This window comes from Trachymyrmex cornetzi, unplaced genomic scaffold, assembly GCF_001594075.2.
Source record: "Trachymyrmex cornetzi isolate Tcor2-1 unplaced genomic scaffold, Tcor1.1 scaffold67, whole genome shotgun sequence".
Classification (NCBI taxonomy): domain Eukaryota; kingdom Metazoa; phylum Arthropoda; class Insecta; order Hymenoptera; family Formicidae; genus Trachymyrmex; species Trachymyrmex cornetzi.
The window spans coordinates 1,425,022-1,450,404 of record NW_017299992.1 but is presented as its reverse complement, the minus strand read 5'-3'; the positions used below and the strand labels follow the sequence as shown (position 1 = coordinate 1,450,404).

Below are 25,383 nucleotides of genomic sequence, written 5' to 3'. Positions count from 1 at the left end.
TCGACTTCAAGTCGATTTGTAAACCCGGGTAACATTTTTTATTAGTATACGAGGCATGTCCGAGAGATTATTCAAGTTGTGGTAGAGACTGTGTTTATCACCGATGTTTTTCTTGATATTTACAAAAAAGTTATAAAATAGGTGAAAGATCAAAAGAACAGAATTTCAAAAGAAAGACAAAAAATTATGTGCATATACATATATTTTTTGCGACATGGCGACAGTTAATTATTTATACAGACGTCGTAAGCTTACATATACAAGGTGTCCTGAAATTTGTGACTTAAAATAGTATAATAAGAAAGTTTTCGAAAAATTAACTAAAAAAGTTTGTAAATTTTTATTTTTAGCGGCAATTTTTGAGATAAGGGCTTAAATATGGCCAGTTACAGATTACATTTAAATGACCACCTGTCCGTGAGTCATGCATGTGGTAATTAGTGAGCGCTGGTGAGCGAGTACTTTAGCGTGGTTACTAATCTCATAGATGATCATCTAAACACAGTTTGTAATTGGTTGTATTTAAACCATTGTATTTCAGAAAAATTGCTTAAAATAAAAATTTGTAACTAACCTTTTTAGTTAATTTTTCAAAAACTTTTTTGCTATAATACTTTGGGCTGCAAATTTTGAGACAACCTGTATATTTAAAATTAACATTAAATAATACATATATTATTTTTATTAATTTACAATTTATATTATTTATAAGTTTTAAAAATTATAACTTGACATTTAACTGATGTGATAAATTGACAGCCATTTATTTGAATAATATATTAATAGTTATGTAATATAGAATCAGATTACATTAGGAATGCTTGATTGTCATATTTCACTTACGATCAGAATGAACAGGATGACAGTTTTATTGGCTTTGTTTTCTGGTGCAATATCATATACTGCGACATTAGATCTCATTAGTGCAGTGACGATTTCTCGCCGTTGAGTAGTGGATTAAGATTCGATGCACAGTTCGGCCAAGTCGAGGATAAAAATGAGAAACTCAACTGGTGAATTCCCGATGCGTTACGGTGGCTCGTTTACAGTTACGCGCATTATTCTACAGAACGGTTTTCTTCGGAACGCTCGTCGATCGTGTTACATCGCGACTTGGAGACAAGGTAGAGAATAACGCGATACTTCAAAGAATTCATGATACTTTATCGTGAATTCGAATATTGTTTGTCTATTTATCGTTTTATCCGTCAGTTATGCAATTAAGTATGTATCTGCAACTTCGGTATGAATGTCAATGCCGACCATCGCTTCGCGTCGTCAGATTCCAGAGAGATGCTCTATTAACAAGTTCCGACGAGCTCGAAATACCTTACGCGACAGTTCCGCCTCGGCAACGCTTAACTACACTTAATAGTTTTACTGCCATGCAAACAAGCCGCTATTTATCTTGAAACGCCTCCTGATACCGTTCGACGTCCGGTATAACGGAGGTCGTAAATTCCGCGATAGAATGGTGACAATCTTTGCGCATCTTTCGTTCCAATTCTTACATCTAAGGAGAGTAATCCTTGGATATTAATAGCTTGTTAAGACAGAAAAAGCGAGCAGGATATTACGGAGTCAATAAAGTTACTTTATACATGTAATTTGTAAATTTTTATTCTTTTCTTCTCAAAAAAATCTAAATTATTCATATAATTTATTTATTTCTCTAAATATAACGTAGTCAATCATCATTTCGTACCTGTTATGTTACATGTGGTCACATCATTCACAGTGAAGCATGGGCGAGGATACCGCAAGTGTTACGATTATCGTGAACGTCTAAATAGGATATTTTTGCTTTGGTACTTTAACGTTTGTTGTACATCAACGTCGTATAAATTCTCCGTAAACGGTATTCTCGGCGATTCACGTGCAAGGTGAACCAAATATAGCTGTTGACTTGACGTTGAAGGATCTGACGATCGATTTGTCTGCGCGGACCGATTAGAGTATTTTATACGGGTTGGCTTAAGGCTTTATACTGTTTATACTTCTAACTTTTGAATACATTTACGGATAAATAGATATGTTACAGTAAAATGTCAATAGTGGAGTAACACACGCGATACGATGCAATTAATGCAACAGAAAGCAAATTCTTTGACTTGCTGAAAGCTTAGAAAAAGTGGACGATTACTTGGTTTCACCCTATATAGGGAACAAATCGCATATATAGATACTAGCATACGTTATTTATGCGAGTCTTCAACGAGTAGTCCAGTTTTCCGTCCAAAGTTAGCTCGATAAACACAGAAAGGTCAAGCGCAGGAGAAAAACAACGCATTTAAGCAATTGTGATTTTATTGTTTTGTCTGAAAATTAAATTTTTTTAATATTTATGCTATACCGTTTTCATAGTAATGACCTTTCGTTTTTCCTGAGTTAGTAATTTATTGCTGGAAAAACAGTTAAAATTATATCTACCAAAATATAATTTATTATTACATTAATAATATTAATTTACAACAAAAAATTACTTTGAACCAGACAAGGGATTTCTTATAAATTTTTTGGGTGTTGAAAACAATTTGTCGCAAACAAAATTTTACTAGCATATTAGATTTTCGAAATAATAGAGGTTTGATGTGAAAAAATGGCTTTTTTGCGATATTTGACTTATTTGTAAAAAAAATTGAAATTTTAATCAGAAGTCATGAATATATTATGTACCTTTTTAAACTTTAATTATTTTGGATACCTGATGTTAAGTGCTAGTACTGGTTTGCGGCATTATTTTTGGTATCCAAAATCTATCTAATATTTTGTCTAGTTTAAAGTAATTAAAAACAGTTTTTTCTTAACTACATAGTATAATTTAAAACATTAAATGAAAATTATCCACGCGCATCATATGCTCTCATTATGGGGCGCGCTCTTCTGTTTGTACACAGGACGCATTGCAAAACCACGAACGACACACGATCCCGACAGCCTTGAAACAGCCTTGCCTACAGCTAATGTAACTGTTGCAATCGCATTCGTGTTTCTGCAGACCCATACCGGGTGTGTCGAGGGTGAGAGTGAAGTGGGCGAAGAGAATGTGTTTGATATGGCGAAACGCGTTTGATACTCTGCTCGCGTTACATTTTAGAGATGTGATCTCGACTGATGCGATTAATCAATTACGCCTGCAGTAATACGTAACGATCATCAATTTGCACTGAGAGAAATGATTTTGTTATAGGAACAAATCAAGGGAAAGCAAATATGATATTTGTTAAAAAAACAATCGATTTGTTACGATTGCAAATTAATTCGTCAATATAACGAATAATCAATAGTATCGCTAGCAAATAAGAGGCTCATATATATGATAGGTTAAATTCTATATAGTTTGTTTCTGTTACTAATAATTGGTTGGTATAGCAGACTAGCAGCAATCACAACAACATAATTTGTTGTCACATACCGATCACCGATTAAAGGTACTGGTGGTTTTCTAAATTAACAAAATCTTTTCTCTCAGTGTGTATGGCATATTCTAACACTTGGCGATTATAGGTGAATTGACACGGAGTCATACTTATAATATATTAAGATAATTATTTTTTATATTTGGTGTTCACTCAACATCAGATTAAACCTAACCACAAGTTAATATAAAAAATGAAAAACCGGATCTAAAAGTGATAAGAACAGTTCTATACTGATAAATTAATTGTACACAGAAAGATCAGTTTTCCTGAGTATTTAAAAATTGAATTAGATACAGATCTGAAAATAATTTTGTTTGATCTTCAAAATAAGGACGCTCAAATTGGTTGCTAGAATGTCAAAACTTTTTGCAGCATTACTCATTACGCTTGAGTGTCCTACGTAATTATTTTAGTAATTTAGTAATTTAACGAAATTATTTTCAAATTTATAGTTAAATTTTTGGATACTCTTTACACTTAGAAAATTCTTTCTGCGTATTTTAGCATTAATTATTTTTGAATCTATATATCACGACGAAATATTTGATGATACAACTTGCGATTTTGATCCTTTAATAGACTTTTTTTTATCGAAATCATTATTGAAACACTTTAAAAGTACTGAAATTTGATATTTCAGTCACTCACCTATTTATATTTCAAGAAATCATTATGCATGATTTGATAATTTTTGCATTTTATTCGCGTGCCAAATGAATTGAATATGAAAATTAATTAATTGTTTTGAACATAAATAACATCGATATTGCGTATTGACCTTATAAATGCTTCATACATTTAATTCTTCATACATATTAATATCGAGACGACAGTTCAATTTTTACGTTACGTGACTCATTTACTACCTTTGTGCAATATTAACGGTTTCGGCCTTCAGAATGTTGTAAGCTATAATGTTTGTCGCACTGTTTAAAGGTCAACCATCAAATGGAGATAATAAGCAGGAGGAAAGCGAAAGCGTATATTTTACTATTTATTATACATGTATGTCTATCGCAACCGTCTAGTTATGTCAAACTGTTTACATCAAATTTTTAATTAATGTAAATTACACATAAACGTATATTATAAATTTTTTTTCCAATGCCTATTTCAGAATGAAGTAATCGTCGTCCACGAATATTTTTGATAGAATATTTTTTGCTTTTAATTATGCTTTTTTTATACCTCCCATTTCTTTCACGTGTTTATTTTTTAATGAAAAATGGGATCTCTTATAATATTGATATTAATAATTATAAAATAAATGCGCAGGTATGCGCGTAAATATTTATTACAAGGTTTGTCTGCTTATATCTAAAATTATCACTTGTAATACAAGCGTCAAATATCAACTTTATTACGTGATTTGTCGTGTTTCGTGTTTAAATACGAATCTGATTGTGCAAAGGTCAAACCGAAACGAGGTTAATATAGTGAACTTAATAGAGCTTTATGGATAACACCTAATTGCAATGTGGATTGGGTACAACGAACTTCCGAGTTTGTTATCTAGAAGATTAATTCGGTTTCGCGTTTCTACAATTCTGTGAAGGCTCACAACTTTGTAAAAGTGTCGCACGTAAGTCAACTTAAATTCTACTTCATAAATTTTGGCTGCATTTTCAAGATACGATTTTGCGTATGTGCAGTTATCTAAATTAATCCTATCTATGATTAAATTTTCTAAATAGAGAAAAAGTTAATGCGATTGCTGCGCGGTTTCGAGGTATTTTTGAATGCGAATAGAGTATCATTTTACATAAAAAAATTAAAGACAGATATTTAGAGAATAGTAATTAAAAGGAATATAAAATTGAATAGTAATTAATATCTTTCAATGGCAGTATAATTATAAAAATTTAGTTAAAATATACAACATAGGTGCGCGCGCGTACATGGTTTTACATAGGTATTTGTATATACTTATATTATATTCTTCAATATCAATTTTCGAAAATACGTCTTATAGTACATAAAGCGAAGGGTTTTACAAGAGAACAAGTTATATTGCAAAAATTATTAAAGAACTAACGTTGTCAATCGACAGATCACGTTTGAAATAGATATTCTAGGCAATCATATATCCTATACATATATAGTATATATAGATTCTATATCTAACTTGGACCAAAAATATTTGACCATTTTAACTTACATACCAAAATATTTCGAAAACAATGGTTTTAAAAAAATGTTTCAAATAAAAAGTGTAGGGTTTGAAGAGGGTCATCAGATAAGCTACTTAGATTTTGGGTCCAGAGATTTATTTTCAAGAATTCATTGTTTTCGAAATATCTTAGTGTCTGAATTAGAATGACCAAACGCGTTTTGAGTGCAGAATCCATAGATTTCCAAGATTTGACCATCTAGAGTACCTATTCCAAATGTGATCTTTTGACTGATAACGTTAATTTTTTTATGTTACTTTTGCAACACAGCTCCTTCCTTATTTTGTTCCTTTATTATCAGGAGGTTCAAGAATTACAAAACTACTATTCTTATACCAGTGGACAAAATGATCAATATAATAGCCATGAGAATTTAAAAATTTATCCTTAAATTAGCATTGGATTCCTGGCGACCAGTCTTATTTAAAATTTTACGACGTGTGATATTTGGATTCGAGATCTGCAGTTGAGGAAAGTCCTTGCGCCACTATTACCAATTCTAAAACACGCACAGCATGTAGTAGACAGTGTTCTCGCTTTTTTGGAGTCGAGTCTGCATTACGCCAAGCTCTGGCGTATTTGGAGCAGCGGAACGATTCGCTTAAATCAGCAAGACTACACTGCAGTGGTAATCTTTCATTCAATATATATCTGATTTTGTCCCGTTCTCTTTTTTTCCAATTCTTCCTGGATTCTCTCGCCAGTTAATAGATTTCGGTAAAACCATATGTTATCACTTTAATAAAGAAGATAACCTGGGATGGAAGCAAAGAAAAATAGCCAATTGTTTCAATCTTTATATAGTTTCCTTTATCTATTATTAATCGTGATCAGTTTTCTTACATAATTAATTAATAATTTTGCATTAGTGCAAATCCCCTGACATTTAATATTAATATAACTGATTGTAAGTAATCGATTATGCTGAAATGCTTTACATTCTATTTTTTTAATTCAGTTAGAATGTCTATGAATTATTCAGAATCCATTATTCAAACATGTATATAAATAAAACTTGGAAGATATATTTCTGCGCAGCGATACGCGCTTATCGGTCGCGAAATATGTAACGACGTAGTACATAAATCACGGTAACAATTTCGTCGTTATATCTCGGCAAATTCTACACCGCAATACACAACATTATATAAGAATGCGTTAAATTGTGTCGAACAATATCTGGCTAATAGAAATCAGCGAACGTAATGGGGTGACCGACCTGTTGACATGCGACTATAATACCGAGCTATGGTGCGGTTGCGTTAGGTAGAATCAACGATCAAGTTACACGACGGAGAGGCTGAATTAAATGCTTGCCCGGATCGGCTTGCAGGTCGGATAATTCATTTTGATGCTTTCGGTTGCTCCTCTGGTCTCTAAATGAAATTCAGTGACGTGTGAAACCGAAGATAATTAAGCGACACACAAGCGATGATATTATAGCCGCCTTTTAATGATTGCTGCTGTACAAATAATTGTTTTTTTTCTTTCTCTTTTCGTGTAAATCGTTAATTTGCAATTTAAAGGTACCTCGTTTCGTGAAGTGATTATACTCAGCTCATCATGCGGGTCTCTCACGAGGATTTCTCAAGGGTCTTAAATTATTGAATTAATGGTGGTTTATTACGTAGATTACCTAAATCGATCGTACTACGTGAAAAAAATATTTGGTACGGTACAAACATAAAAGCATTTTGTTAACAAATCTAACAATTATTTGTCTCAAGTTTTGCTAGATATTATCATTTTTGCAAACAAAAACGGACCGAACACGAAAATAACAATAAAATCTATTCTTATTTAATCCTATATATTTTACAATTAATACAATTGCATATATCCGATATATGTACATTCAAGAACGTGTTACTTTAATTTTTATATTTTTAACACACCTAAAAACAAAACATGAGAATTTTTTATTATTCACTGACTAATTATTATCCGAAAAAATACAGTCTGCCTTCCAACAAGCGATACAAATGACACGGTATATGACACAATGGATCATTACATCCTTGTTTGCCAATGTTAAAACAAAGATGACATGATCACTGTGTCGCTTGGAAGGCACACATAAATACGTATATCAGATCTTTGTTGAATATAAAATATAAGGTCACAACTTTCGATCTAACAGAACACAAATGTGACACGCAAGTGCTTCACTATCAATGCTTTTTGTGTCAATCATTTCAACAAACAAGGTACTTATGTCGATCAATCAATAGATCTTTTATTATGTGAAAAAACGCGTGTTTGTTATGCGCCTGTTGCTATGAGACGGTATCCTAAATCTATAATAGCTCCTTGCGTAAATATAACGAGGATGATAATGAAAAATTCGGTGAACGCAAAAATGTAGACTTCCACGGTTAATCTTTTGTAATAATTTATAATTTAAAAATGTACCGGAACATTACACTTGAAATCGTATGAATTTTGCATTTTTCTTTATAGATTAATAAGATGTTTTAAAATGTATATAAGTAGAAGGTTAATGAAACAAAATTAATAAATGACATTTATTGAAAATTTAATAGAAATTAGAAACTTTTTTGCAGAATATAAGCTAAAAATCCAACTTTCACGTTACCCAAAAATATTAATTAGCTCTTAATTATAGAAAAATCTTTTTTAAGTCGTTTACGGTTTAATTCTAATTATCCATAATTTATATAATTGTTCCCTTAATCATAAAAAACTTTCTAAATTTATGTTTCTTAATAAATAATTTATGATTATTTTTGTTTATGATCACCAATAAAAAACCGCTGGTAAACTTGACACTGAAATAATGGGACGTTGTTATGGTCGTAAAAATTCAATCGTAACTCGTGCAAAAGAAAATCTAGCCGCTAAATTTCGCGATGTGATGTCGCATTTTAGTACCAAAAATCCGATTTGTAGGAACGTACATTCAAGAACCGGTGTCCGGACACATTGTTCCGGTTTTCCACAGTAATTGGCTCGCTACGTTTTCGCTCCGGCGAAATTTTGGCAACCGCAGGAACGATTTCAACGTCGTCGGCGCGTCGCGACGCCCACGACGCCGCTCAAGTATTGACTGGTGCTCATCGTCATTTCGTTGCACGCATCCCCACATCCGTGACGTGAACCGTCCGTAACGGCAACGTCCGCGTTACGTCTAACTAATGAAATTCTCTATCGAGATAATAGTCCGATAATGAGCGTTGCGACACGCACGCGTCGCTCTTTCAGAGGATATCCGCGAGTATCAAAATCGGTCATCGAACGCGGAAAAAACTGTCAGAATAGATGGAGGCTGGAAGAGAATTCACGGTGGGGCGATTTGAGTTTGTATTGAAACACAGTAAAAAATAAATCGTCAACTTCGTGTATGCTGAAGTTTTATATGATTGATAATTTAGTTATCGCGATGTCTTAGACGACAATCTGATTAGTTACATTTAATTTATGAGTAGATGCTAGATTTGATACCTAATCAGAAATTATCACCTATATTTATTGTAAGAGCAAATGTAATAACAACATATTTTATTTATTATTATTTTAAGCGATAAAAAATTTCTATTATTAAGAAATACAAAGAATAATGACTTTGAGATTAAACAATAACGATTTATTAAAAGAAATTTTGAGATTAAATATATGCGATAAAATTGCATAAATATGATATTTTTCTTTCAAGATTCTGATTATCTAATTATATATTACTCTCATTTTATTTATTTAATTCAATCAAATAAAATCCTTTTTATTAAAAATTTTTTAATTTTCTTTTATAAACGCTCCATTTAACGATATCTACGAAAATAAAGAAGACGTTATTTATTAAAAGCGATTCGTGTAAACTTTGTTGGAAAACATGCTGCTGTAAATTCACGCGTCGATATATTTTTCTGGAACATGCTTGCGAACAGGTGCTTCTAATCGCGATTTTTCACCAACAACGTTTTTCACGCGATAAATTCTACAAAGATGAATTTTCACATTTTGCACACGTAGAAGAGTAGAAGGGGGAGGTCTTTGAAACAATTTTATGGGCATCGAACCGATGAAGATCTCACAACGCGAATAGACCGGTGTAGCTACTTCATCCGGGCGTTTTCTCCATTCCTCGCACTTCACAATGGGCGGTGAAATTATTGGTCGCCATTCAGAATTCGTTTCATTAAGCAGTATTTTCTGACGTTGCAATTCATTCGCAGAACCAACTGCCATTTCTCGTTGCATTCCCGCCTATGAATACCGGAATTCAATGGGAAGTTGCTGGAGAATCCCGCTGGTTACAGCTTTACTTTAGCGCCTACCATGTCGGGCGCATTTACGTCACACCGCTTACTCGCCTATATGTTTGAGACAAAAACGAGTGCTCATTTCGCAACTTATTACGGACATTTATACGTTCGCGTTTGCGTTTTCGAACCATTCTTTGAACAATCGATCTGGCACGAAATCTCAAAAGCTTGTCTGATTATAAACGATATTCAACTACTGAAAATATATTACAATTTTTATTTGTATTTTCGATTACATGTTGCGCAATATTGTTTATATAATTTTGCATACAGTAGTAACTCGTATATACGAAGGAAAGATTTTCAGCTTTCGTATAATTTGCGCAATATTATAATTATACAAAATGTATCTTTATTCTTTCCTAAAATAACTGAGCTACATCATAAAAAGAATGAATGAAAAAAACATGAAAACGAAATTATAAAATTAAATTATGGATATTAATTTTAATAATATCTCAATCTTATAATCACGATTCCTATTATTACATTTTTTCACGAATGCTGTGCATTACTTAGGAATTTAATCAAACATTACTTTCATGTTTATTATATTTACATCCAATTGCTCGTTTGAGTGAAGTTGATAATCCGCGAGTTGTCGTCGTTGTCACGCAGCAGACATGACGAGTAACTCTGTTAAGCCTCTGGAAATGAAAAACATTACGGAATTATGAACAAAGGGGGATCTTGCAGGCGTACAATGCTCCACCGAGAAGTCCTGGTGGCTACGATCCTCTTTTCATTCACGACGAGGACAATGCACCTATGGCACAACAGGAGCGAAAACGAAGCGAAACTCATTATATCGCAGGCCTCTGAATATTTTCTTATATTGTAATCTAACATTTCGATAGCTCGTCACGTTTGAGAATTGTCTTGGAGAAGATTGCGATGTCTTCGAAATGTTCCTTCCCTTTTAACACGGTCTTAATACGAACGATGTTGCATATAAGAAAGCGCGATAGTTTCATTCAAATGCAGATTGTAACTCACAATATCATTGGGTTACTTTGAGGAAATAAGGTTGCAACACCATTGTGTCTAGCATATTAGTGTATTAATGAATGAATAGGTATTATTTGATTTATATTATAGATATTATTTGACATTCGGAAAGAGAGAGGATAATTTATCGAAAAAAGTAATGTACGATGTAAGTACACGCGATGTTACGAAACTGCATAAATTATAATTAATAAATCGCTATCCTACACTGAGAAAAAAATATAGTCAATTTTAATAAACAATATCTTTATTTTAGACTGTATATGTGAGAAACACAATCAATACTAGAAATTAAAAAATGCCTATTAAAAAATGTCGAAGTTGGATCTTTGTTGCTTAAATAAATCAATCTTGAATTACTAATATATACTATATATGTACTTGCATATATACCATATTGTAGTCTTTTTCAAACTGCGCGCCGAATTATTTTTCCGGACTAATAAACGCAATTAAAACTACTCTAGCAATATATATCGCGAAATAAATTGACAAGCAATTAATAATTTGATGCTTTCATCAAGCGTCATATATTATAAAGATGTTAATATGTTAAAACTTAATAAATATTCAGTTCATTTCAATTTTAATAAATATTTAGTTCAATACTGCCAACTAAACATTTACTTACAGTAAAAATAAATATTTGTTCACAGTAAAAAAAAGATTGTTAAATCAAATTAACATTTCTTGTATGAAATAAATATATCTTTATATTTAATAAATATTTAGTTGGCAATATTCAACTAAATATTTATTAAAATTGACTATATTTTTTTTTAGTGCATAAATAAGAATAAAGTTAATGGGACATCGACCACATGTTTATCAAACACGACTCTACGTGAAGATTGTACTTTGCAATGATTCTTGATTGGATCGGGGATTTTTTTAAAAGCATACTTTGTAAAGCAACACATTTATGATAAAAACAGCATGAGGCAAAAGGGATTATTCACGAAGCGCGTAATTGATAAGTCTATTTGCGAAATGAATTCTTTCATAAATTCGTTTTGTAAATTCTGACGTAGATAAATTGTCTATAATGACTTCTTAAATGTTATAGATTATTCTTCTTGATTTTAATTTATGTTGATATTATGGACGCACCTTAATGGAATGTATCTTATCAGTCATATAACTGTCAAGAAGGGATATCTTGAAGTATTGAATTACCTATAGTTCACTGAGAGTGCATTTTTACTTCTACCTTCATTATATTATATACTGAGTATGGCTTGAAAAAAAAAACGAAACATTTTTGTACGGATTATGGTAATTGATATTTATGAGAAGATAAAATGTACATTGAAATAAATATATTTTGAATATTAAAAATTGTATACGCTAACATTACTGCGGTATTTGCTCTCTGCAGTTATACTTTTCCTTATTATGAATATTTCATTTTAAATATTGAAGCTCAAGAATTATTTTATTTTATTAATGAGTTCGTTCGGATTTTCTGCATGAGCAATAAAAGCTACAGTGAATAAATTTTCATCGAATTTGCAGATCGGGAAAATATCGCAATATCAATTTTCGTTTGCGCGTGCACAAGATTTCAACATTACGAGGCAAAAAGCGGTTTCGTGTTGTAGCTTGCGTTCTCTATCGCATCGCCGCAATCTCATGTCTGTTATCAATGGAACAACGATACCGCATGCAACGATATCGTTATTATCCCGTAATGACGTTTGATACCACCGGTTCTTTTAACCCACTATCCTAATTTAGGCTCTCAGCTATCTCGTTGTTTTCCTGTTCGTATCGTTTATTTTTTAGGATCGTTACTTTCCACAATGCATCGCATTGTTCTCTGCTTTTCTTTTAATGAGAAACGCTGAACAGTAAATTGAATAATAATTATTATAATATATATATCGAGCTAGTAATTTTACAATTTGTATGTCCTCAAAAATATGAATAGATATGAATATTTTGTATTTTAGTTGCATCACTATTTTAACAAAGATGTTTATTTGTAATCTCCAGAAATTAAATGGAAAATAATTAAAAAATTATAAAAAAGAAAAAAACGAGATTGACGTCAAATTTGCTAAAAAATGTATAAGTTAATCTGGAATATTTTGTGTATAATGTTTTATAAAGCCATGGCGTATTTTGATGAGATTGAGTTTTAAAAAAATGTTAATACTTAATAATGTTTATTCTATAAATTTATACATTTAAAATATATAAATTAGTTCCATTTTTTCTATTTATATTTATTATTTTTTTAACCCTTAATTTTTATGAAATGTAGAAGAACATGTATTTCCCGCAATTTGTCACGTGAAAGGAACGAAATTAAAGGTTATTAGAAAATTGACCGTAAAAATTTTATAAACTTTAATTAAACGTCGATGTCGCACACATATACGGTAATTATTAAATTTTGTCCTTATAAAATTTTCTTTTCAATTTCGATTCTTTATTTATAAAAAATTTATATAGAATTGCATGTACAAAATACATGTTTTATTCACATTCTCTGAAAATTTACCTTCTTTATAATCGAATAGATTTACAAATATATATAATAATAATGTACATATAATAATATCAATATTAAATAAGTTTATCCACTTGATTATATACAAGCTATACTTTTTAGATGTCTGTACGATCATTGTACAACCGAAAAAATAATAACCATTGAAAAAATAATAATTTGAGAAAATAAAATATTTTCTTCTCGTAAAATTACATACGTAAAAATATAACATATTTTGGTATTTAATATATTTTATATTATATATGTATAAATATTTGAGCTGCAATATGGTGGAAATAGCATAATCGCGTGCAAGGAATGTGTTTTTATGAATGTGTAGTCTCTTATCGGCTGTTATCATAACAGGCGTCATCGTGTTGCGTTGCCTATTATTTTTCTTTTATTACGCAAATGCTTCGAGTCGAGCTGCTTGACTAACGTTGCGGAAAATGAAGATTTGCCCTTTTCTGTTACCTCCTCCCATTATTTTTTAAGTCGCACGATTTTTGTTAGGAGTAGTTAGTATCTATTATTGATACGTTTCACGAATCGTATATCATGAAGTATATAGATTGCGTTTTAATGGGCCTTTCTTTCCGATAGAAACCACCGACATTTAAAATTAATGGCACACACACTCTTATATAGTATTACAACCATAGCGAACGTACTAAACCGCTTAATGTTGTTGTGGGCCACGTAGGCACGTTATTCCTACATTACCGTTTATCGGCGAAGCGGTATTAACCATTACTGTTTTATCCCTAAAATATTCGTCTCTTTTTTTTATCGAATTTTACTCTCTTTATCGTAAAGTTTATTTTTTTCGTTTACCATACGAAGCACGTTTCCGATAATAAATTTTTTGATAATAAATTTCAAAATTTCACAAAAAAAAAACCACAAAAACGGTATATCGTGTATTACTATATCTGTCTCTTCCGATAGGTTCTGAAAATTATGATATTGTAAAATAAAGCGCACTGTCATGTGTGCGCGCGCCTATAAAACGCTCGATTGACGTCAGTCACAAAGATATTTTTAGCTTATAGCAACTGTTTAGAAAAAATAAAAAGAAAACAATACAAGTTTTCTTCTCGAATTGCAATCATGCATGCGTACTGTAACCTCCTCCCTGTGATTATTTGCACGTTTTCGTCGTTCCGAGCGATATTCCGCTACGCCCGCGCATTTCCTTTCTTTCCTTCTTATTACTACCTACCACTATCGATATTCCGGTTGCCTGGTATGATAAGAGGGGTTGGCGATGATATTTACGATAAGGCGATTCTTCGGGGTTACGTGGGCGCTGTAGAGTGGTGGGTGTTGTGCACAGGGTTGGTTTATTTTAAACTCATGTCATCACGCATTATTCGGTACACCATGAGTCAATATCGGCCTCCGCCTTGATCGCTCTTTACGCTTGCTTAGTTAAGATATCCGTGAGATGAGTAAGGTGAGAAGGTATATTGAAGGAAAAAGAGAGAGAAGGGGAATATAAAATGGCAGAGATACGCAGGGGTTGGATTGAGTTGAACTTAATATTATCAATAAATTTATTTGATGTTATCGATAGTTTCTCGTTTTGCAAAAGTTTTTAGAACACAATTTAAATTTCTATTATATATATGACTGTACAACTATTGTAATTGTAAGAACATTTATGCGTTTATAATTACAGTCAATTATTCTGGAATAGCTTAGTTATTTTTCGATAACAGTTCATCGCAATTGCCTGCTCATTATCAGTAATAGAGCCACGTCATATAAAGAAGTTTATTACACAAAGTCAGAAATAATAGAACGCTGTTTGCCGCCCAGGTTAAATCAGTAATAACATTTAAGCATTGCGTACATCGCAATAAAAATAGGAATTATTCATCTGTCCACACAGTTTGCAATTTCAGTTTTTACATCATTGAATGTAATTAGCTGGGGGTGTCATGTTATAGTTATCAATACGTACTAACATCAATTACGATTTCATTCGCAAACCGAGTGAAATCGATAATAATAATATTGCTTGTTTCAATGACATATTGCGAATCTCATTATAGGTGTGGATCGAATTAGTTGACGAAATTCAGACATGTCGATGGTAACTCGTCGTTGAAGTCGCTATCGATCCCTTTGACGGATCCAATACGTGTGCTGGTGCATGTGGGAGCGTGTGCTAGAAGTACTCTTACCGGAAGTGAAGAGCATCGGACATTAATCGGCGCTCACGTTTCATTAACAAGATACACATATCGGTCAAGGGCCTCGACGCGGGAGACGCCCTCGTCATTTCGGGTCATGATTCATTGGCGTCCTCGTGTTCCCAGCGGAACTGAAACTGCTGATCGCATGGCATTATGCATACGCGTCAATTTGCCTTCGTTTGCATTAGATGAGAGCGGGGCGTCTTCTCGGGAGGTTTTCTGTCTCTTTCTTCGTATTATTATGCATGCATACTTGGCGTGAAAAGCGTTGCTACATTGAAAAATCCACTTGGATTCCTGGGAAATGCAAAACGTTATTAAAAATGATAACGTGACAATCGATGGATAATTTACATTTTTTTCTATTTTAACGATAACGTTTCTTTTTTTATTTCATCGCATTTCTCGGTAAAGCACGAATGTTAAAAGAATTCTTGAGTACTTGAATTTTCGAACGTTACTCTGCATTTTTCTTGAGTACACGGGCTATCCCAGAGTGCATTTTCCCCGAGTATATTCGAGCAGTCCTATAGAACGCATTTCCTTTCAGCCATAGATCTTCTCATGAATGCAGAATTTATTTTTCTCTAGACGTTCTACTGACAAAATATTGAAATGTGAGGAATTTGTAACAATGATAATTAAAATAATTTATTGAATTGAACTTCAGGGAGAACCAATGGATAAAAAATAAATTATTCTAGTCAATTTAAAACAGAGATTTCAAGATAACAAAAATTTATTGCGAGATCTGTCAACTTGCTATGAGAATTAAGAAACAAACAATTGTGATCACAGCTTGTAAAAAAATTAATGAAAATTATCGTTGTAAGTGCAATTTTTGAAATCGCATAAAACTTCAAGGAGTTTGAATATCTACATAAATTAGGAGTGTGTAATATTAAATGAAAATACCCTCCTCCTCTTATTAGAGAAAGGGAGAGAAAGAGAAAGCAAAATTAGTATACTTTCAGTAACAATCAAAGTAACACGCTGAATAACACGGGAAGACATTAATCTCCCGTTTCATCCGAAATCTTTGTCTATCTTTACAGGGAGGAAGTGCAGGAGCACACGGTGAGATGGAACGCGAAGTTCGAGTTTTTATGCAAGATGAGCGCCAACGCGTCCACGGGCGTGCTCGATCCATGCATTTTAAGGATATCTGTGAGAAAGGTGAGAGCAAACTTCTTTGAGGTGTGAATATCTCCGGGCTGAGAAACGAAATGAAAGGAAGACAGAGATTTTTCTCAACTTTTGTTTTCACAAACGTTTTACTCTTCACTCACATTCTCACGCTCGAAATACCACAGAGCAAGAATTGATTAAGAAAAATATCTTTATCTGATTTATTAATTCTTTATTTTATTTATAAAACTATAATAAATAATATGAAAAAATTAATAAATGGTGAAAGATAAAAGTTGTATTTTTTGTTGTAAATATTTGTTAATTTTGTTTAAATAATATTCTAATAGTTTTATTATTTACAATTAGTTAATTAGTTCGAATAAATGCAAATGTATGAATCTCCTTCTTGGAAAGATTCGGAATATTCATACATTGAAGTTATATATTTCTTTTTACTACAATACTAATTTTTATCGCGTTCTTACAAATATATTGTAAATGTAATTAGACAAGTGGTTAGCTTTAAAAACATGTTCTTATGAAGTTCTTTTGTGCAACAGGAATTAAAAGGAGGCAGGTCCTTCCAGAAACTGGGCTTCACCGATTTAAACCTGGCCGAATTCGCAGGAGCTGGCTTCTGCCGAAGAAGATGTCTCCTGGAGGGTTACGATGCGCGACATCGTCAGGATAATTCTATGCTGCGCGTAGCCATAAAAATGAATATGCTCTCCGGAGATATCCTATTTAAAGTGTAAGACACTATCTGTTTGTCTGAAATAGTGCTTTATTATAAATTGTTGAATGTTTATGTAAACATTTATAATTTAAATTCTTGATTTGTTATATTATAGTAGATATGTGTGTAATCTTTAATATGAATAGTCTTTAATTTGATAAGCTAGTATATTGGATTAAGTTAGTAGACTTAAGTCCAATAAATTTAAATCTAAACTAATCCAACTTTTAAATGGAGCCTTAATGAAAAATATTCTTTAAAGTGTATTTTTCATTTCTGCTATTTTTTTTCTCTATCACGCGAAAATGTGGTATAGAACAGAAAAAAGCAGAAACAGAAAATAAGGCAATCAAACTATATCTGCTTAAGCTTTGTAATTTTTTCTAATTTTTTACTAAGTCCAAAATTAAAAACTGATTCAAAAGAGGAAATATTTTTGAACATTACAAAAATTTAAGACATTTTCAAATATTTACATGATTGTAATGAAAATTTTAAGAAAAAGTAGCATTTAAGTTATTTTGTGTATACATATAGTTTTCCTCTTTTTCATAAAAAAGTTAGAGAAATTAAAAATTATAAGTTTATTAATATATTGACACATAAGAAAACACAAAGAAACTGTTTTAATAATCTACTTATCTACTTATTTATTTGTCTACTTATCTCTACAATTAGCAGTTTAACAGATAAATTATAATCTATGACCTGGAATAACAAAAGTATTTTTTAAAAAATGTTACACTCAACATGCCTGGATTGGCCAATATTGGTTATATCTTACGAAAAGTACCTTATAAAAAGTTTTTTTCTTTGCTTATAAACACAACATTAAAATATAAATTAAATACAGTGTTGTAAAATATGAATACAGAGTTATAATAATATGAACTATGAAAATTAATAACCATCTCTTGATAGTTATAGAAAGTAATTACCTACGAAATATACTACGACGTCCTGCATTTTGCTTTACTGATAATAACAGAATAAACAAATTGAGCAATAAACTGATACAATTGAGTCAGGCGGACAATCTGCACGATTTACTAATGCCTTTGTTAAATTTATCATGTAATTACCCAGAAACAACGAATAAGGCATACTAGGCTATATAGAATCCGGTTATTTTATGCTATAAAAAATTTCTTTTCTTTAAGGCTCTTTTTAAAAGTTAGATGTAATTTTATTTCTATTGTACAACTGTGCCTGCGACTTTAATCGAAAGAACATGGACATCCTTTTGATTAACAAATTAATCAATTATTGCCTCAGCCCTTCCCCATCATTGAAACAAACGCAATTGGCGGTGCCCGGGGTGCAAGGTGTACCTGGTGTTACCGGTGACGAAGTGACGGCATCCGAGAGATGTTCTAATCGAGAGGATTATGTATCTACTGGTTCTTTGGCGGGAAGTATAGCAAGTGCCAGCAGTGGTTTCGGCAGTCTTCCTAAGAAGAGGCCCGCACTCTTCACTTCCGGTAATTTGCTCGCTTTTTATGCCGTATCTGATATACATATAAAGTATATATAATTCATAAAACAGGTTTCATATTTAATAATAATAAAAAAACGTTTGTACATATTAATAGCTACGTACAAAGCATCAAAGATAATATAGGCCTAAAATTACAAAATATGATCCTGGAATATATTCTAGAAGGGAACAAAGGAAAATTATTTTAATGATTCATATATTAATTAGAACTTCTTAGCGGAACGGAAACATACGATCCGATGACCCTCAGCGAAATAGTACCCTCGGCGGTTCCTGTGGAGGCTCTAGTAGAGGCGCACACGGAATCTGGGCACTCACGCAACAGCAGCAATACGAGTCAACTTAGCAAAGGGTCCGGCTATGGTTCCTTAAATTCGCACAGTCAGCATAGCAGACAGAGCAGTAGCGGTGATAGCGGTCACATTAGGTAAGACTTATCATGCGTTTCGACGACTCTCATGCGTTTACTTTTGAACAATTTTCGAAATCTTTAGGTTATCTGATGTCATAATATAAAACAAAACAATCAGGAAGGTTTATATCTTGAAAAAATATTTTCAAGTTGGGCATAATCAACGATGACGTCTAGACTTTTTATTCCCTATTAACAAAAACGATTTAAACTTTTCATATTGCATTATTTTTCACATTCAATTACATTTAATTGAAATAGGAACCTATATAGAATTTTAATTGTCACTTATATGACATGGAAAGATTATCGATACCTAGTTCATCACATTTTCCTTTTAATCTACTTGCGAATTGCCTAATTTATTATTTCTGTAATAACAGCAACGAGCATGAATTGAAAATAAGGTTTAAAAAATTGCACGAAAAAATACGTATGTTTATAGTAATAACTGCAAATGATCAATAACGCGTGAATTATAAATAAATGATCAATATATTTCATTCATAATTTTACCACAACAAACTAACAATTTCTTTTTAATAATGCAAGACTCTTGGCTTTATTAATAAAATACTTCAGCTACAATTATTACACTATATCTTGCTTTAAATATTATTCGCCTTTATCTTGACTCTAGAAAGATATACTATCTTCGACCTTTAACGATATCAACCTTCTATATACGCTAATCGATAAAACTTGCTTGTTGAACAAACTCTTGCATTGAAAAAAATGTCAGATTGAATTAATTGAAATTCTGGTTGAAAATGGACAAATCAAAATTGTCTGGTTAAATCTGCTAGAATTCTAATTGATACAATCGGAATTCAGATTGATATAATCAGAATTTTTTAGTTCATCCATTTTCAACCGGATGTTTTTATCATAGTGTGTATTTTTTTAAATAGCCAACTATTTTTATTTTAAATTAATAATATGAATAGGATTATATATGACGATATATAAACGATCTGACAAATAATTAACAAAAGAGCGAATCAATAACGCGAGAAAATCTTATGTTTTTGCTCCAGCCTCAAGCAATCTCTTCATTCTCAATTTCTCGACCATGAGACTCTGGACTCTCTATCTTTTTTTTACTTTACGTATGTCTTTCTTTCTTTTTTTATCTTTATTTATATGAGTTTATGATTTTTGCATGCTTGTACATTTGTGTTGTGATCTTTATAGGTCACCTTCCTGGCCGGTATGGGCACCACGAATCCTCAACTCCTCTCAGAACCTATCCACACAACCGATTACCTATCGACCTGATACCTGTATCGAACCTCTGTCATTGCATCCATCTTCTCTGTCGCACATGGCCTCCAGAGCTCGATTCTGGTCGGCGTCGAGCCCTCTCTCCTCTCGTATTGGTCCAACAGACGTGGAAGATCCGATGAAAGTAGACATTATTGCGAAGAACATTTATTCGGTCGGAAAGCAGCCGCTTTACGAAATCGGGAACGGTTTCTTAAATGACAGTGATTCACGCGAATGTCGGAATGACGCGAACACAGACAGCCGGGTAGCGCCCAGGATCTTCAGGGTGCCAGATGTACCGCGACACTCGCGCAAGAATTACGAGAGAAACAGCTTTGAGGCGCGTAACGAACGTAACGTGATAATGAGCTCGATCGCCAAGGAGAGTAATGGGCAACAGAGTAACGTCTTCCCAATCTCAAAGTCGAGAATTAGTGCCGCGGGTTGGCGCAGCATGTCGAAGACCTGCGATTGCATCGAAAAGGGCAAAACAAGCCCGGTGTTGCGACTGGTCGATCAGGCCAGAGCTGTGTCCTCTCCTGATCCTCTCCATAGGCCTGACAATCAAAGAGCCCCACTACGTCCCACGACGACAGCTCAAACCCTCAGGTAGGTTTTATTCATCAGCGAGTTTTTAGCGATTCTTTTACGGGAGACGATCTCGGAAGAGTCTCTTTCCCTCTATTCTCCTATTTCCCTGGCGTTTTTGTGTTTTGTCTATTTTCAGTTTTAAAATCCTCGAAACGATTCTACGTATCGCAATATCTGGCTTTATCTTGAATGATTAATATCCTTCTGCCACAAAAACATTGGCACGATATATCTAGAAAGGAGATATTTCCGTGAATATTTACAACAATACATTTGTGTTTTATTATTATTATTATTTGTGATTAGTCGATGGTGTGTTGCATTTTATTCTTGCATTAAATGGTCTTTATTCGAAGGTGAGGTCATCTCACTTACAAATCGTTAACGGCTGTATGTCCGGCATTCCAGAGTAATTGATGATTCCGTCTTGAACGAACCAACAGATGTTCGAAGAAGCAATTCCCCTAGCGTTTTTTTCCCTTGTATAACACATCGTGTTTTCTGTATTCAGAAAGTTAAAAGTATATTTTCCAATCAAGTTATATTCATCAATCTTGCTTTATATTAATCACTTAATTAATTTGTTTTACATATTTATTTTCTCGATATCTTTTATTTTGCTGTAATTTTTATTTAATTTTGTTTGGAGAGTAGAGTGATGCTTGAGACAAAATAAATAATGATAACCAAATAATAAAAGTCCGCGTCTAAAACTCATTTACGCGTAATCGATTCGCTTAAATTTAATATCACAAGAAATTAACGGTACATGATCGATCATACATGTAATATAAGAATATAACAGATATATTAAATTGTTTAGGCATGTACATTTCACTTAATAAAAATTGATGAATTTTTGGACAAATTTAATACTACGCTGCTGCTTAATTATCTCCCTATATCTTACTTTTATCATATGAGTGCAATAACTTGTGTTTCATTAACTATGCTCAACCATTATCATTTCTGTATGCCTTTGATGTGAGCTAACTAAATATATGCTACGTTACATGGCAGTTCCAAGTAAGGAAAGTTATCTAATGTCACAGTAAGGGGAATTGTATGTGTACATCTAACACATGAACATAATATTAATGAATGTGTGTTTCTTTAAAAATTCCTTGTTATTCTCACGAGATATACAATCTGTCTTCATATTTTTTTCTATACTTTTTTTACAAAATTAAAATTATTATTAACGTTTATTATTACGTTTCAAGACTATATTGAGACTTAACTAAATAATTCCTCAGCTATCATAATAATAAAATTAAACCTAACCATAATATAAATATCTTATAAATTAAAAGAGATAGCAGAAGAAAATTCTGGGAGTTATTAATTAGAAAAGTAATAACAAAAATGTTTAAGGTTTTGATTTCTTCAATCTCCATCTTATATTATAGTCATTTTCTTAATTTTCTATAAATTAATAAAATAAGTAACGAAAAATTGAAACTGCATCTCAACGAATAAACACATGAAGTACAAAATAACGCATTGTCAGAAGTAATATCATTGTTATTAATCCGAATTTAATTATTCTAATTAAAAGCTGATTATTTCTGTACAAATAAAGAAATGCGAATCGGGGTGTATAGTGTATGTATGCGGTAGCTATGCTTCCAGTTTGGATGGCTTTGTGAATCCTTGCAGGGGTATTGGCGGAGGTCACCGGAAGTTGCTGGACGGGGCGGGGGGCAAGCTGGCTACGGTCGCCACCAGTCCAGCGGACTCTGAGGAGTCCTCGTTAGGGGTACCGGAAGTCGCGCCACCAATCTCGCAGCATCGAAACAGCATTACCCCACCGTCAGTCCATGCTTTCGTCTTACGTATACCTTTCCTTTATGCATACATCTTTGTTTTCCACTATTGCAAAAACAATAGCTTCTAGCCTCTATATGAAGAATACTTAACACTGTATCAGCATACTTTAATCTTAAGCAGGCAATAAGTAGCTTGATGCATGCATAAATATAATTTTTGGCTATTTTCTCTGCAAAGCTTTCAATTACAATTCACATGCAATTCACTATTAATATTAACTCTCTCACGATCAATATTTAAGCTGTAATATAATAGATCAAAACTAAGCCAATTATTATCGAACCAATGTTTATTTGATTTGGTAATAAAGTAATAAATAAATGTCAATTTAACGATGTATTTGTGATGTTTATTTATTATAACGGAAAGCTGAAGGCGGAATAAATATTACTCGGAAAAATAAGTTTGGATTTCAGGTTGATTATTTATATCAATTATTTTGTCTTTATATATCTGTTGTAAGTCTTTGAATCGCACATATATAAATTGTTCGATGCAAAGCGTATTTTATTTCTCTGATGTTAACCGATAAATTAATTATTAAATTAATTATTATGCATAAGGGAAATGAAAATAATTGTTTGTTTTAATTACATGGTGGAATGAAAGTGTGATGAAGTGAGCCTTGAACTGGCTATAGTCAGGAATTTCCGAGAACGAGTAGACCTCAATAAGACTTAAGTGCTCTCCAAGTTTGCTCCTACTTGTTGCAAATGAGCGAGCTACGAATAAAATCTTATTTCACCGTGTTATATATAACTCTTAAAACAATTTATATTTCACTAGGGCCCACAGCGCTTATCATTGTCCGACAACAAAAATCAACAGTCTAGGATATTATCAATGTTAAAATTTTTCTATGCTCTTTCTCTTCTCTTTTCGGAAGTTGACGCGTCCAGTAATCCAACAGCAACGATGATTTGTTTTAACATTCTGCAGCACCTTATAAACTTCTTGTTTTCTTGCTCCGTTGTTCATCAAGCAAATAATTATACAAGAATTCAGATTTGCATGGCTTATCGCACCTAAAACGCATGCTTTTCAAAAGATGCAGTTTGGCTACAAAAATTCATTCAATAATACTTTTACGTACCATATCCACTTCTCATGTTAAGCTATCACAAATGATATATTCTATTAATATTACTATTAACGATACACTCATTAATTTGCTTAGATATGTCTCACATTCATGTGAACTATTTCATTGTAAAATAATTTATTTTACATATTAAGTCTTAATAACAGGTTCTCTTACTAATTTTAGAGTTATAATCAGTTCCTGTTAATAAAATAATTTTTAACTCTTATTAACTGAATTTGACAAATAGATTAAAAGTAGAAATATTATTCTTTAATAAAATTTATTTAAAATTTAAATTGATTTATTTGTTTCTTGCTTTCTTATTTATTTGTTTTCTGTGCTTATTTTTTGAAAATATTTAAGTCTTCAAAATTAAAAAATTAAAATTATAGCAAGTAATCGCTTCATTAATTGAAGTTGTTTTCTGATATTTATAATATTTACTTTCTTTAAATGATTTAAATTGTATTATTTAAATTACCAATAACACGTTATTAATATCATAATCATTATATGTTTTGCTTTTATTTTTAAACAACTACTTAACAGCAACTTTCATTTATTAAGAAAAATTTTTTAATAACTCTTGTTTATTTTAATTAACATAATATATACTCTTAATCGCAAAAACCTGGTTACTATAAATATATATTTATGGCCATTCTTTCTTTCTGTGAGTTTCTCTTTTTCATTTGTTCACTTGCTTAATTAATCGTTTTTCCCCTAACATCCACATTATAATTAATCCTATCGACCACTACCCGCACGAGAAGTCGTCTCCCTTATATATTAAATTGATTGTTAGTACTCTCTCACGTAGAGAAGCATTTATTTTTTTGTATATTTATCGGACATTCACGCCTCAACATGTTTTCTTTCTTTTAAATAAGTACATTATATATCATACTCGATCAACGTTCACCTCAAGAGTTAAACAGATGCGAGCATATCGGCAAAGAATCTATTGTTTAGGACTTTAGGAAGTAATACTTCCCTTAATTTTAAAAGAATCTTAAACTTTACACAATTATTTATTAAGTATGTACTTGACATATCATATTTATGGCTTGTAAATACAACTATGACACTACTCTGCGGAGAAATCAGCGCAAAACGAAATTGAAATATTAGATAGAAACTTTGTATCTTAGGTATGTATTTTTGTTGCTGAACTTATATATTTTAACTAAGATTGAACGAATAAATAAGTTTATATTTATTCATGTATATATATATATATATATATATATATA

General features: G+C 32.1%; 1 protein-coding gene across 3 annotated transcripts in view; it reads left to right on the top strand.

Moving 5' to 3' along the window:
* Positions 1 to 25,383, top strand: part of LOC108767405 (protein FAM102B) — a 66,142-nt gene that overhangs the window by 38,915 nt on the left and 1,844 nt on the right. Inside the window, exons 2-8 of one of the 3 annotated variants that reach the window (XM_018517294.1) lie at positions 16,638 to 16,758; positions 17,274 to 17,464; positions 18,725 to 18,930; positions 19,155 to 19,374; positions 20,397 to 20,468; positions 20,554 to 21,234; positions 22,876 to 23,028. In XM_018517294.1, coding sequence (XP_018372796.1) covers positions 16,638 to 16,758; positions 17,274 to 17,464; positions 18,725 to 18,930; positions 19,155 to 19,374; positions 20,397 to 20,468; positions 20,554 to 21,234; positions 22,876 to 23,028 — 1,644 coding nt within the window. The remainder of the gene's footprint in view (positions 1 to 16,637; positions 16,759 to 17,273; positions 17,465 to 18,724; positions 18,931 to 19,154; positions 19,375 to 20,396; positions 20,469 to 20,553; positions 21,235 to 22,875; positions 23,029 to 25,383) is intronic. The other 2 variants (XM_018517295.1, XM_018517296.1) reach the window with 2 other exon arrangements.